This window comes from Varanus komodoensis, unplaced genomic scaffold, assembly GCF_004798865.1.
Source record: "Varanus komodoensis strain SLA01 unplaced genomic scaffold, ASM479886v1 scaffold30, whole genome shotgun sequence".
NCBI classification, from domain to species: domain Eukaryota; kingdom Metazoa; phylum Chordata; class Lepidosauria; order Squamata; family Varanidae; genus Varanus; species Varanus komodoensis.
The window spans coordinates 4,152,916-4,168,913 of record NW_025335762.1 but is presented as its reverse complement, the minus strand read 5'-3'; the positions used below and the strand labels follow the sequence as shown (position 1 = coordinate 4,168,913).

The 15,998-nt window shown below is 46.3% G+C and overlaps 1 protein-coding gene across 3 annotated transcripts in view; it reads right to left on the bottom strand.

Moving 5' to 3' along the window:
- DOCK5 (dedicator of cytokinesis 5) overlaps positions 1-12,756 on the bottom strand; it is a 108,169-nt gene extending 95,413 nt beyond the window's left edge. For 2 of the 3 annotated variants that reach the window (XM_044437474.1, XM_044437475.1), the window contains exons 1-2: positions 12,148-12,749; positions 8,210-8,250 (exon numbers count right to left, since the gene is read on the bottom strand). In XM_044437474.1, the coding sequence (XP_044293409.1) occupies positions 8,210-8,250; positions 12,148-12,157 (51 nt within the window). In that variant the 5' untranslated portion in view covers positions 12,158-12,749. Of the gene's footprint in view, positions 1-8,209; positions 8,251-12,147 lie in introns of all 3 variants that reach the window. The other variant, XM_044437476.1, reaches the window with a different exon arrangement.
- Between the last annotated feature and the right edge of the window lie 3,242 nt (positions 12,757-15,998).

Here is a 15,998-nt window from a genome sequence, read left to right as displayed (position 1 = left end):
CGGTCAGACTACCCAAGCTGCAACGGTTTTTGGTGGGAACTCCGCACCCCTCCCCCTGGTGCTATATAAGGCGGAGCGCCCGCCACTTTCCTCAGTCTCTGGAGACTGGCAGATCGCCCCCTAGCGGAGCGCGCCAGCTAGCAGAGGAGAGGAGATAAAGAGACTACCATCCCGTCCCTCGACACCGAGTGGGGCTGGAGGGCAGGTTGTGTGACTGCACAGATGACCACTCGAAGAACGACAGTTACAGGTAAGTGACCTGACTTTCCTCATTGTGGTCTCTGCGCATCACACACAATGGGTGATTAGTAAGCTTCACTCACTGGAGGTGGGTCGGTGTTGTCAGTGACGGATGGATGAAAGAATGGCCCGTCCAAAGGAGCAATCCTGCCTGGCCCGAACATCCGATCTGTAGTGCCTGGTAAAGGTACAGGGAGTTGTCCATGTAGCAGCTTTACAAATGTCCAGCAGTGGGACGCCCGACGAGAAGGCTGAGGAGGCTGCCACGGCCCTGGTGAAATGACCCCTGGGAGCAATGGGAAGATCTGTCTTGACCAGTTGGTAAGCCAGTTCAATGGTTTGTACTATCCATTTCAATAGTTTCTGGGCAGAGAGAGGTGCGCCCTTATCAGGTTCAGAGTATTTGACGAACAAGCGTTTAGTTTTCCTGAAACTCTCTGTGCGTGACCGATAGAAAGCTAGGTACCGGTACACATCAAGGGAATGAAGAGATTTCTCTATCGGAGTGGACAGGGACAGGAAAAACGCTGGAAGCACAATGTCCTGGTTAACGTGAAATGCTGTGGCCACCTTGGGGAGAAATGCCGGATCTGTACGCAGAACTACCTTTTCCTTGTGGAAGTTCAGGTATGGTGGGTCCACGCGGAGTGCGGAAAGTTTGCTTGCCCTCCTCGCTGAGGTTACAGCGACCAAGAAGGCTACTTTCCAAGATAGCAATCTCAAATCTGTTGTTGCGAGGGGTTCAAAAGGAGCTTTGGTAAGTGCATGTAGAACTACAGATAGACTCCAAGTCGGTATCAATGGACGGATCGGAGGATGGAGATTTTGCAGTCCCTTAAGGAAGCGTCAGATGAGCGCATGGGAAAACATGGATGAACCCGACAGAGGGCCGCAGAAATGTGATATAGCTGCAATGTAGACTTTGATAAAGGTGGGTTTGAGTCCAGACTGATGCAGAGAAAGCAAAAAGGAAAAGATGTTATCGATGGAAGCCGATTCCAGAGAAAAACGGTTAGCTTCCGCAAACGTAGTGAAACGTTTCCACTTCACCTCATACGATCGACGAGTGGATGGTCGAAGGGCAGACTGCAAGATGAACTCGAGTTCCTGTAGGGATGATGTAGGTTCAGAGGAGAGTCAAGCGAGTTCCCTCGGTACTGACTGACACTCTGGCATTGAAACCGAGGTGTTTCGCCAAAGTATGTGAGGGTCAGCAGAGGCAGTCAGTGCAGGAGCCAGGCAGTGAGCTTGAGAGTGCTGAGGTCAGGGCGAAGGATCGTCCCTCTCCCCGGTGCGATAAGGTGAGGAATTCGTGGCAGACGGAAGAAGGTATGTCTTGATAGCCTGAGAGCGGCTGAGAACCAGGGTTGATCGGGCCACCATGGTGTAATGAGGATGACCCGTGCTCGGTCCTGACCCGCCTTCTCCAGGGTACGGGTGATCAACGGAATTGGTGGAAAGGTGTACAGGAATGAATCCAAATCACCATCAAGGCGTCCCCTCGTGATTTCAGATCCATTCCCGCCCTGGAGCAGTAGGTCACGCATTTCGAATTTGAAGCTGTTGCAAACAGATCTAGTGTCGGGGTGCCCCACTGGAACAACTCTCTGCAAACTTGGTTGTCCAGTTCCCACTCGTGGGCTGACAACATCTTTCTGCTCAGGGTGTCTGCTTCTTGGTTGTGCATTCCTGCCAGATGGATTGCTGTGAGTGAAATCCCTCTGAGGATACACCAGTCCCAAATCTGAATGGATAGCTGAGCCAGCAGTACCAATTTTGTACCGCCCTGTTTGTTCAGGTAAAAAACTGTAACTGTGTTGTTGGAGGCTACCTGTACCGATTGGTTCTGTAATGTGGGTTCAGATGATCGGAGTGCCTTGAAAACTGCCAGCAACTCAAGAAAAATGATGTGATTGGACCTCTCGTGTGGTTGCCAGGTGCCCTGTGTTCACAGGTTGGAACAGTGTGCTCCCCAACCCGTGAGAGACGTGTCGGTATGAAGTGAGATGGAGAGTTGTTGCTGATGAAATGGAACGCCAACAGTGAGATTGTCTGGGTTCATCCACCAAGTCAGCATCTGCCGAACTGAAGCAGGAGGAAGAAGCTGCCGCCTTGGAGAGTCGCGGGTGGGCTGGAACACCGAAATGAACCACAACTGGAGTGGCCGCATTCATAATTTGGCAATCGGGACAACTACAATTGTTGATGCCATATGGCCCAACAGTTTTTGGATAAGCAGGGCCCAGACTCAGTCACCTCTCTGGACCCAATGGGCCACGGAACAAAGTCTGTCCATATGGGTCCGTGGTAGAAATGCCCGTGCTCAGACCGAATTGAGTTGCGCTCCTATGAACTCGACCTGTGAAGGAGTGAGACAGGATTTGTCAGTATTAATAAGGGAGCCCCAAGTCCTGCAGGAAGGTGCAAGTAATGTCAACATCTGTACTCAGTCGGTCCCGAGAGGGGGAGACGATAAGACAATCATCCAAATATGTATAAATTTGAATACCTCGTTGAAGAAGGTAAGCACATATCGGAGCCATACACTTTGTAAATACCCTGGGGGCTGTGGCAAGTCCGAAGAGAAAGACATTATCTTCAAAAATGTCAGAGCCAACTGTGAATCAGAGAAATCTCCTATAAAACGGGTGGATACTGATATGGAAATAGGCATCCTTCAAATCAATGGATGCGAACCAATCTTCTCTCTCTAGCAGGGGGAGGATATTTTGTAAGGTAGTCATACGGAATTTCTTAGTCGTAATAAAAGCATTGATGCCCCTCAAGTTGAGTATGGGGTGTAAGCCACCATCTCTCTTCAGTACTGTGAAATATCTCGAGTAGAAACTGCAAGGTCCATTGGAATGGGAGACTCTGCGAATCGTTCCCTTCTGAAGTAACTGGGATACTTCTTCTCTAAGAATTTCCGATGGGGTGGTGTATAGCATCGGACCTGAAGGAGGGATGACGTCGAACTTGATTCTCTATCCAAATTCAACTATGGAAAGGACACATTTGTCAGATGTGATGGTCTCCCAAAGAGGGAGTCGGCTTTGCAGTCAGCCCCCATAGGGAGGGGGGATGTAGGAGAGAGAGGATCGGTTCGCGGTGCCCATCAATGCTGCCTCTTATCAGTGGGTTGGTGGCAGCGGCCCTGTTGATATTGGGCAGCCGGTTGCATACGGTTCCGCTGCTGTCGCTGGGGTAATTGCTGACGTGGCTGGTAACAGTGATACAGTTGGTACCTAGGGAATCAAGATTGATGCCACTTACGACAATTTGAGCCCGGGATCTCCATCTTCCTGGCGGTAGCCCAAGCATTATAAATATGCTCGAGCATGTGGTCTGTCTAGTCATGGAAAAGGCCTGATCCGTCGAACGGCATCACCTCGATTCTTCTCTTGGTTTCTTCCGAGAAGTTACACAATCTTAGCTAGACATGCCTTCGGAGAGCAACAGAGCCAACTAGAGTGCGGGAATTGCAGTCAACATGATGGCGGGCTGTGGTGAGCTGTTGCATCACGAGTTGCATGGCCTCTCGTATAAAGACTCGGGCCAGGTCTCGTTGTTGCTCTGGGATGAATGAGGTAATCGAATCCAGCCGCTGCATCAGAAAATATTGATCTCGCCATCGTCGCCTCATAGTTAGAGATCCTCAAGCCCAGTCCCATAGCTACATAAATTTGCCGTGCCATAAGGTCAATTTTCCTTCCTTCCTTGTCCCTAGGAGTCAAGTGCTCCCTGTTATCTCATGCCTGGGATGATTCAACCATGATAGAGTTGGGCTCTGGGTGTTTCAAAAGGAAGGGGATGTCTTGCTCTTTGACTTTGTACATGGACTCGCACCTCCAAGATGTTGACTGAGGTTGATCTGGAGAAGTCCATGTATCCTCCACAGCCTCCTGCAAGGTTGTAATCAACGGGATGGTAATAGTGGAGGTTCCTTGCGGACAATATCATAAAAATGGTCTTTATTAACGTTGGGCTGGTGCTCAACCTCGATCTGCAAGGCTCTCGTTAAGCGGCCCATAAGCTCGCCAAAAGTAGCGTATGACTCTTCGGGCAACCCAGGTCCCTGGGGGAAAATGACTACCTCAAGAGATGTGGAACAATGGTCTGAGTCCTCAGAGTCTGAGTCATATGGGTAAGGTGGACTCGAGGATGACTGTGCCGGAGAAGGAGGATGGCGAGAGGTCGTTGGCACCAAAGTAGAAGGGGCTTCCACCCTTGTCTGTCGGGACCGACAGCCGTATTCCCTTGGCAGGTAGTAGCCATATGGGGGTGGTCCCCAATATTGAGGCTGTGAGGCTTCTGGCCCTTCATATGGCATCGGGACCCATGATTTGGCAGATTGTCCCGATGAGCGGCGATGCTGGATGGGTTCGACCCCCGTGGTCCTCCTGGGAGCCTCCAGGGAGGATGGCATTGGAGTTGGACAGCGGGCTGGTTGATGGCACGGCAAAGACCTTGGATGAGAGTCACGAATCTCTCCATCCGACATCAACCCATGAGCGACCGGTTCGGGTGGATGTAGCCTAGTCGGGACCACAGGCTCAATGTGGGGATCTAGGCGGTGTGACCTGACAGATGGTGCTTTCTGGACTGACAAGGCGGTCGAATCCGAATCCCTTCGTGATTCCGAAGCGGGCCTATGATTTCTGCTGGTCTTGCCTGACTTATCTTTTCTGGCCTTCTTCGAGACTGACGGATCCCCGTGGTCGGAATGCTTCGGCTTCTCCTTTGGTTTGAGCAAGGAGTGGGAGGACCGAGAGGTCTCCTCGGAAGCAACTCCCCCGAATGCTCGGGGGGAGGTCACCATGGAAGGGCCGGCCGACATAGGCTGAGCGGCGAGCTCATCAGAGGCTAGTAGGGCCTGATCCCAGAGGATCTTTCTCAGCCTATTCTCTCGGTTCTTCCTGGCCTGTTTGGTGAAGGCCTGGCAATGCCCACACTTGTCGGTGCGATGCCCCTCTCCTAAGCAGGGGAGGCAGAGCTTGTGTGGGTCCGCTGGGGACATTTTAGCCCTGCATTTCAAACACTTTCAAAACACCGCACGCTGAGCCGTCAAAAAGGAATAGTAAAGGTAAGAGGAAAAGAGATACTAACTATATATCTATTTATTATTGTTGTTGTTGTTGTTGTTATTATTATTATTATTTTAGGAAAGTAAGGAGGAAAGAAGTAACCGGGGGAAAAGGGGAAATAACTTGGACTGAACTGGGATACAATTAGAGAAACAACTAGAGAAACAACCAGTAAGTACGAGAAGACAAGGTAATGGCTCGAGGCAATGCGATCAGCGGTCGAAAGAAGACTGAGGAAAACGGCAGGTGCTCCGCCTTATATAGCACCAGGGGGAAGGGTGCAGAGTTTCCGCCAAAAACTGTTGCAGCTTGGGTATTCTGGCTGGCAACAGGCCCTGCGCAGGCGCAGTACCCATTATGTGTGATGCACAGAGACCATGATGAAGAAGGAAAGACAGAGCACAGGGATACCCAACATGGTGCTTTCCAGTGGTTTTATACAACAACTCCTATCAGCCTTGGTCAGTATGAGCAACCAGCATGGGGGATGGGAGTTGTAGTCCCAAATGTGTAAATTATGTTGACAGGGAGAATCACACTCAACCTCCGTGAGTTAGAGAAAGGTGTGACAAAAAGACCCAGGGATGGGTTCAGAGCCAGTGGATTCCAGTTTGATTTTCCAGAGATCTCAAGAGGAAATTCCCAGAAATGCTGTAAGCCATCCAGCGACGACAGTGATGGACGGCCTATAAATTTCCTAAATAAATAATAAATCAGCAAAACAGAGCAAACACAGGAGCTACTATCAGAGAAGGGACTGGCAACACAGGAGGCAATATGATCTCTAGAAAGTCTGCCATTTAGATCTAAACCAGCCTCTGGTGCCCTCCCACTGGGCTGGACTGCAACTCCCATTCTCCCCAACAAACCTGGCCCCCATGCTGGCTGGCCTTCCCTGGTCCCTTCAAGGCTATCCACAACACAGCAACCTGGGACCACGCAGCAAAAAGGAGAGGCGGAAGCCAGCTGCCATGGGCCACTTCGATGCACTACAAGCTCGTCAGGAGTATAGCAGGTAGCGGTGGGCAGGAACAATACAGCAGAAGGCCAAGATGCAGCTACAACAGCTGTGTCTGGACCTAGAACCAGCAACTTCACCAGCTGAGCTAGCCTGAACTGCAGATCAGTCCTCCTCAATCCACCAGCATCATTCCACTTCTCATCCATTGTAGCAGCTGAGCTGTGGCAGCAGAGAAGCACTGATGGTGGAACTTTCTGGCACCACCACAAGGAGGCCACCCTTGGTGGCTTCCCTCCTGCTGGTGGAAAGATGGAAGCTCAGCAGCACCCAACATATCCTCAGCCTCAGGAGCTTAAGGTTGGCCCAGGTTCATGAAATGCTGATAGACAGTGGTTTGGGGGGGGGGAGGTAATTTTTTTCCTTTATTACATCATTTTATTATTAATTATAACAGCTTTGAGGGCCACCAGTTTGGTAGTCAAGCCAGAGATCAATGTTGCAAATGCAAACAAAAATTAATAATAAAAAAGGCATGGAACCATGCGTCCTTCTCTCAACACTCATTTACAGAAACTTGGACATGTTGGGCCTCTGGCCTTGTCCAGCTCAGCTCTTTTCATACTGTATACGAAAGGAAGGCTTCTCCTTTCTTCCCGCAATCCCATATTCTGGCATGCTTGCAAAATGTGGCTATGCATCAGCTATGGCCCGGGACAACCAAACATCTGCTTTTTTTAATAGTACAAATTGCTTGCTATCCATTAACAGTGCAATCACAGACAGCTGAGTACCACTTCCACTGCAAGTGAGTCTTCCAGGAAGAGAAATGATTTCTGAACTAAAATTCTGATCAGCACGGAAGGCTAAATCCCAAGAGGGAGCCCCAGTCGCTCGCAAGTTTTGTTCCTTGCCGCCAAATTTTGCAAGCAGATCTAAAGAGGCTTTACACAGAATGTCAATAAACAAACTGCTCCAGTCCAAATCAGTCAAAGGCACTGATTATCTCCCTTCAGCACAACGGACACATTCTAAGATAGCAAAGTGGTCTTCTAGCTTTGTGGTGTTCTCCCTGGAGAGCAGCGGAAACCTCTCTCATTGATGCAGAGTTTGGACGGAGCTCTTAAGAAAATGGATTTTGGTAGCAGGAAGTTGGCTCACACCACAAAAAAAGGGGGGGGAGTGTGTGTGTGTGAGGAACATGAATAGTGGGGAAGGCTACTCATTTTGCTCAGCAGCAATGAAACATGCATATCTTGTGCATTGCATGCGTGCTTGAAAGTCCAGGCTGTGCAAGTGACTATCCACAAGGTCCGAATTCAATTTCAGAAAAGCTCACAGGATGATGCATCCCCATACTGAGTAAAGCCAAGTTATACCAAGGTTTCTGCATCACTTTGCCCAGCAGTGTTAGCCTGTTCCTTCACCTACTTAATTTATTGTGCATCATCAGTTTTGCTTCTGCTTGTCTTCACAACAGTCAAGGAGCTATGCAGGGTTTTGACATACCATTCACTTAACTACTGCAAATTATGCTCAGCTGCAGTCAGGTAACTTTCAGATTTCTTCATACGTCCATCACCTAATCTCAAGTCTACCTTTTGAAATCCTAAGGACCAGAAACTTGGAGGGGACATGCTGAAACTTCAATGGCTAGGGACTGCAATACCTACTTCTTCACCTAAAATCAAATGTCACACTTTGGCAGTAGGATCAGAAAATCACAAACTCCACACTGCCCTGAAAATATTTGTATTTTAATGTCCCCAATGATTTGGAAACATTGTAGAGAAAAAAGGCATAAATGGAGATCAGAGGAGGAAATTGTGCCAGAAATTGCATACTAAAATTACAATAGACATTTTGAGAAGAACAACCCCAATTCTGAATGTAAAGGAAACACACAAGTAAAGGAACAATGCCATACCTTTTTGGATTTATTTCGAAGGGTGTATCCTCTGTACCAGTCTGTCAAGGCAGAAGAAAAAATAGAACATGTCTTCATCATCAAAACTCGAATATTTTAATATTACTAATACAATTCTTGCACACCAAAAGGGATGACCTATTCTGTTCCACAGCACGCACTCGCAGAACTTTGGACCCAAGGCTTCTTGCATTTGGGAGTGTCTTCCCCTGGAATGCATCCCCTCGAGAAGTTCTCCAAAACTTAATTTAATCCGCAAGCTGAAAGGGGGCTGGTCCCCGGCTGAAGAACTCACCCGATACTTTCCAGATCAGTTTACGCACAGTGACTACGCACCCCCAGCTACCCTTTCTGCAAGGTTCTCCGTCACGGCGTCTGCAGGCGACAGGTTGTCTGAGGGCTGCTCCAGTGGTGTCCAGAGAAGGCATCCAAGCTGGCTCTGCACATTTTAGCTTCAGGCCCTTTCTAACAATAACTAAGCCTTGCAGGAGGCAATTTTAGAATGGGAGGAGGCGTGCCCAGCCAGGGGCAGCACCAAACAAGCACAGCCTTCTGCGTGCAAAGCTGAGTTCACTGTCACTTTTCTGTTCCGCGGAGCACAACCAAATCTCTCTGCAGTTGAGGGCCACCCATCTGGGAGCCTTCCCATTGCACAGGATTATGGGCATCCAGTCAAGTGCAGGAAGAGAGTGCGTACTGGGACTGCCTCTGCTTTTGCTCACATGCATCTCTGGCCCCTGCTTGGGAAAAGGAAGGGCTGAGGCACTGCTGGCATTTCCTGCAACCCAGAAAAGCTTTACTCTTCCACCACCACCCAGCTCTGAAGTTGCGCTTGCAGGTTTCAGAGCTGCAGCCAGCATGAAAGAGCCGCACCTGCGCGAAGGCTCTCCATAGTCGGAATGCCACCTTTGATCTCAGAATGCATGTCTGGGGTCAAAGCTGCAGCCCGATGTATCCTATAGCCATCCAGACACAGACAGACACACAGAGGGCAGGGCAGGGCAGGGCCTTCTGTAAACTGCTTGGACAGCTCCAGCTACTGGGCAATATGTTAAGTCCCAGTCTTGTGTGATGGCTAGAGGGGGGACTGGGGACGAGGAGATCCAGGCTCCCACTTGGCCACGAAGCTCACTGGGCAGTCACACAACGCTCCGTGCAACTTGTCTCACAGACTGGTTGCTGTGAGGATAAAATCGGTCCTCACAGGAGGAAAAAGGTGGGGTACAGATGCAATGTAATAACTACAGGCAGGCATGCAAGCCAGCACCCCTCCCTTCCCTTACCAACAAGAGTTTGCTATCATCTAAAATACTTTACAGAAGAAGTCGACTGGTACAGAGTCAGACTCCTGAGCAGTAAGAGGAGAAAAAAGCAGGACAAAAGTTTGGCATGTTTCTTTAAGCAAGACTTATAGGGCAAGTTCCTGGGGTATTTATGGATGTCCAAACCAAATATAAAATGGAACAAATCACCCAAAGGAGAATTGTTCTCTCATCTTAATAAGGGAGGCATTCAACTGCCCACCCTGCTCATTCAGTACTACAACATTTAGTAGTGTTAGCAAGTTGTTGCTGTTCTTGTTTTCCTCCTGCATCATTCCAGCTGCTCGCGTCGGGTTTGTCTGAACTCATACTTCAACCCCATCCCATAAATTTTGGTTGGATAGCACTCCATGAAGAGAGAAGCAACCTATTAACTGGTTTAAGTATTCAATAAAAATTCAGTTGAGCTTTTATGCATTGCACCTGCATTTTACTGACCAGAGCAGCAGAAAAGATATTTGAAGTGGTTCTGAAGGGTGCCAAGCCTCAGTGTCTCGTAACAAATAAACAAACGAACGGTTAATGTTAATGTCTAACATACATCTGCCTGACTGAAAAGTACATGGCAGCAGAGCTGATTTATGGGCAGGGGAGGGCAGTTAACCCCCTGCCTGTGCTGTGGTCCCAGTTCAGTTGCATCCCCACCCAGGTAAGCTTGCATTTTTCATAGGAAACAAAAATAGTTCCCATGGAAGCAAATGTGGGAGGGGGGCTTTTTCCTGCTGTCCTATGAGAGTTAGAGCTGCGGGGAACTGCTGCATCTTGGCTACAACAATTATGCTCTCCATGAACTTGAAAATAGCCCATGGGGAGATGATTTAGGGAGCCCTTCATGGACACCACCAGTAGACGCTGCTCTGGAATCCCTTGCAATGAGGTTCTCTCCAGTTGCTTTTCTGCTGCGTGTAAGCAGAAATGAACAGCTCCCGGAGAGCACAATGAGCAGTCAGCACACGGGGGCTGAGGCTCTGCACTCCTTCACTGAACAGCAGCTGCATTTGGAATGTACCACTATGTCGCTTTCTTGCAGGGCGATTTGTAGGGGTGACTCTGATGCTGCATTTACCCACTGGGGTACTGCAGCCTGGGCTTATAGGGTCGAAGCATCCAGTGCCAAGAGTGGAAAGAGCAACGGGGAGATGGGATGATCTGGAAAATGCGATTTTGGCCAGCCGGCCCCATTACGGAGCCATCAGAACTCCAAAGGGTTAATCACGCTAAATATGATTTCTGTTGGCCATGGAAATTGGGATGGGCTGAGGCACTCTGATAACTAAAGTCAACATGTATAGGACGGAGCAGCAAGGAGAAAGCTGCTTTCTTAGAGTGGAGGAAAGGCCGGTTTTGGGAAGGAAGACGGCACATCCCACTTCCCTGATAAACAGCGACTTTGATGTGTCTCTCTCTTCCCTGCTCGCAAAGTCAGCTCATATTCTACTCCTTTCGTACATTTAATCATCTTCGGCAAAACACTCTCCCCCACCATAAAGACACCCAGCTACATAATCTCTCTTGACGTGTAGGCTGCAAGGAGCCATTGTCCGATGTCAAGGTCAAGCTGGAGTGAAAAGAAACCAATTTTGTCTTGTTGAACTGCTAAGCAAGCAGCCGGATTTGCTTGCTTGCAACATCAAAGGGAGTTCGTCTGCCGGCAGTTCGGGTTTTGATGGGTTCAGAACTTAACTCCAGTTCCCGACTTTGGCATCTAGGGCATCCTGCTGAGACAGAGCCTTCATCCATCAGGCCTGGTATTATCAACAGGGAAAAGCAGCAGCTAACCCTAATCCTGGCCGACCTAAAGAAGTCAGGGAATGAACACATTTGTTCCAGAGGCTTTTCTGGAACTCCAGATAAATCAGAGCCATGCTATGCCACCTGCAACCTGCACCTACCTGCTATGCCAAGGTGTCAGCGGGTAGCAGTCCCTGTCTCTTTCAAGGCAAGCATCCCTCCCTCCCGACCTGTCAGAACCCACAAGCCGTCACGTCAAAGCTCCTAAGATGCAGCTACCATTTCCCAGGCTGCGGTTCAGCCTTCTTCATCTGGTGCCTTCCAGATGTGGTTGACCCCATCAGGGGTGGGAACCCAAGGGCTAAATTCTGTTTTGGAGAACCTCCCTTGGGCTGTGTTCCAACAGTGGGTGCAAAGCCAAGGGGACGGGACCAAAAGACAAACCAAACCAAACCAAACCAAGGCTAAGGTAGCTTAAAGCTCTCACGGAGATATAGGAAAGGGGCAAACACGAGAGACAGGGCCTTCTCAGGGAGGGCCTCAGTGAACCGCTTTCCTACTGATGTGTGCCCAGTCCCATGTGGGCACATAGGAAAGCCCTTTCCATTTAAAACTACTTTCACCTGAATTTGTAACGGGTTTGTGCAAGAAAAGCTGCTTGGTAAAACACCCCCCGTTTGCTACTGCAGCTGTTCTGCCTTGCATCCGTTCCCACTCAGGTGTCTTTGTTGCTTTGTAAAGAAATGAGTCCTGAAAAGCGTCTTTAAAATGAAAAATCAAAGCTATATGTAATAATAAATACCCATCTTTCGCCACAGCTTTAAAACTTAAGAACTTGGGCTGTGAATCCACTCATCCCATCCTAGCAAACAAGTACTCACTTACCTTCATACATCTCCAGGATGTGAACTGTGTCACCAACCTGCAAGGCGAGTTCCACATCCTGACCGGGTTCATAATTGTAGATGGCTAGGAAGGAAAAAAAGAAACCAAGAAAAGCCAAAAGTCAGTAACAGATCGGGGCCAGCGTCCCCTGGAGTGCTCCGAGCATCATGGAGACAGCCATCCATCCAGCCAAGGTTCCAGCCCCCGTTCTGCAACTGATGCCAAGGGCAACTTGGTCAAACCAATGTCCCTCAGCCTCTCAGTTTCCCACCTGATCAAGCATTTCTGAATGATTTCACAGAATGCACAGTGAGAAGACAAAGGGTATCAGACAACAGCAGGAGAGAACAGCGCTGGGTTCCATGCTTCAAAGGATTGGTGTCAAAGGACAACATGCGGCATCAGCAACCCAACCTAGAAATGCAGCGAATTCATCCACATGGAGGTCTATTGCTTCCTGGCATAGAGCCAATACAAACAAAAGGACTGCATTTTACCACACAGGAAACAATCAACTCCCACCTTTCCTTTCCAACATGGAGACTATAAATAACATGTCACTAACAAGGCAACTGTGATGGTCATTTGCTGGACACTATTTGTCAGCTCAGTAACCAACCCTTTCAAGTTTTCCTTTTTTTCTAGCCTTCAACTGAATTCCTTCCCAATCCGACCAACCCAACACAACCCTTATGGTTCCACCTAAAATGCCACGAATGTACACAAAAGTCTGCTAGGGTTCTTTCCCCCCCTCTTTCTCGAACCAATATGCTCTGAACCAATTAATTGAGGATCACTAAACAGCTATTTAGGGACCGCAGGCGGCACAGTGGTTTAATCTGCTGTGCTGCTGGGTCGGTTGATCGAAAGGTCGCCGCTTCGAGTCTGCACAAAGGGGTGAGTCCCCGTTGCTCCATCCCAGCTCCTGCCAACCTTGCAGTTTGAAAGCATGCAAATGCAAGTAGATAAAAAGGTACCACTTCGGTTGGCAGATAACAGCGTTCCGTGCACTTTGGTGTTTAGTCATGCCGGCCACATGACCACGGAAACTGTCTGTGGACAAACGCTGGCTCCCTCGGCCAGGAAACGGAGATGAGCACCACCCCCTAGAGTCAGGCATGACTGGACTTAATGTCAAGGGGAAACCTTTACCTTTATCTTTAAACAGCTATTTAAAAAATCCAAGAACACCACCTCCAAAAGACAGCTAGATTTGTATTTATTTATTTAACTGAAGAATTTCTTTTTTTTTAAATAAATTTTATTAAGATTTTTAAACTAACACTAAAGACATCAATCACCAAATACATCGGACGTACTGGGTCAGCCCCCTACTCATACGTTTTAACATTCTATAGTCATATTCAAATCCATTTATAATAACTTAAAAGAATCTTTAAATCTAAGCCAAGTCCCATTTCTCTAGCCAATAAAAAAAAAAAAAATCCCAAGTTTGATAGAAGTCAGTATCTTCTTTCTCCTTCAGTGACCAAGCCAATCTATCCATTTCTGCACAGTCCAGGATCTTTTTTAGAATCAGTTCAACGGTGGGTAATTCCTCACTTTTCTAGTGTTGAGCAAATGCAATCCTCTCCGTGGTGATTACGTGTAACATCAAATACATTTCTTGTTTACTAATATCTTCCGGTATAATGCCTAATAAAAAAACTTCAGATTTAAAAGCTAAGGCTTTTTGTAACATTTCCTCAAGCCATTTATGTATTTTAATCCAATACTTTTTCACATTGTCACAAGTCCACCACATATGGTAAAAAGTACCCAATTTATGTTTATATTTCCAACATCCACTTGACATATTTGGAAACATCTTAGCTAATCAATTTGGTGACAGATACCATCTATAAAACATTTTATATAAGTTTTCTTTATACGAAATTGCTAATGTTACCTTAATATTTCTCTCCCATAGCTTTTGCCATTTTTCTAATTCAATATTATATCCAAAATTTTGCGCCCATGTTATCATAGTTTCCTTAACCTGTTCATCTTCCATTTTCCTGTCAAGTAAGGAATCATATAATCTTTTCATCATTTTCTCATCTGATTTAAGCATCACTTGATTAAACGCTGTTAAGTCCTTATAAAACCCCCATGCTTTACAGTCTTTAGCATATCTCGATTGCATCTGCACCTTATGCCACCAAGAGATATTAGATTCCTGTTCTTGTGTTTCTTGATCTAGTTTCAGGCCTCCATCCCTATCCAAAATATCACCATATCTTATGATCCCTTCAAAGTTCAATGCATTTGGATACACAAAAGCTTCCATAGGTGAAAGCCATCTTGGTAGTTTATTATACAATTTTAGCTTTAACTTTTCCCACACCGACATTAATGATCTTCTAATAAAGTGACTTAAAAAAGACCCATGTGACTTAGCCTTCTCATACCACATATAAGCATGCCAACCCATTTGCAAATCATGCCTTTCAAGATACAAGATGCTCTTATTTCTTAAAGTTTTCCATTCTTTCAGCCAAGTTAAAACAGATGCTTGATAATACAACATCCAATCAGGAAGACCAAAACTACCGTTCTTTTTAGCTTCCTGAAGTATTTTTAATTTAATCCTTGGTTTCTTCTTTCTCCAAATAAATCTTGAAATTTGAAAGTTTAAATCATCAAAAAAAATTTATCAATTTTTACGGGAATCATTTGAAATAAAGACAAAAGTTTTGGTAGTATGTTCATTTGAACCAGTGCTATTCTTCCCATTAAAGATAATTGTAAATTGGCCCATTTTTCCAGATCGCCCTTAATATCCTTCAATAGTGTATCGTAATTGTCTTCTTTCAAAGTAGTACACTTGGCTGTAAGATAGATTCCCAAATACTTAAACTTTTTGACAATCTGCAAGTCTACTTGTTCCTGCAGCCTTTTTTTCTGGTCTTATATGAGATTTTTAACTAACAATTTTGTTTTTTCTTTATTTATTTTCATCCCTGTAACCTCACCATATTCTTCAATCCATTGTAGGAGTGTAGGCATTGTTACAAAGGGTTCCTCCGTTATGAAAACCAAATCACCTGCAAATGCTTGCAATTTATAACTTTCATCCCTAATTCTAGTACCTTTAATGTCTGTGTCATCCCTGATATTTCTATTCAACACCTCTAAAATCAGAATAAACAACAGGGGTGACAATGGGCATCCTTGTCTTGTACCCTTTTGTATCTCTATAGCCCTTGTAAGTTCTCCATTAATTAAAATCCTGGCCGACTGTCTTTGATAAATGCTTGATATCGCATTCATAAACTTTTCACTAAACTCCATTTGAGCCACCTGTTGCTTCATAAATTGCCAATTAACATTATCAAAGGCTTTCTGGGCATCCATAAACAGTAAAACCATTGATTTTTCTGTGTGTATCTCATAATATTCTAGGATATCCAAGAGAGTTCTCAGATTATTCTTCATTTGACTTTTGGGCAAAAAGCCATTTTGGTCTGGGTGAATAAAATCTATTAAAAGCTTCTTTAACCTTTCTGCCATTATAGAGGCAAAAATTTTGTAATCCACATTTAATAATGATATAGGTCTGTAGTTTTGAATCTGTGTTAAATCCATATCTTCTTTCGGTATTAGTGTAATATTTGCCTCTGTCCAAGTATTTGGTATTTTAGCATGTAACAGTGCTTCATTACATATATCTTTAAGAAGCGTAGCAAAGACTCCTTCAAAGGATTTATAAAATTCAGCTGGCAGCCCATCCGGGCCAGGAGTTTTATCGTTCTTTTGCCACATAATTGCCTCTATTATTTCCATAGTTGTTACTTCTTGGTTCAATAAGTTTTGATATTTCTCCAGTAGTTTTGGTAAATATCCATTTC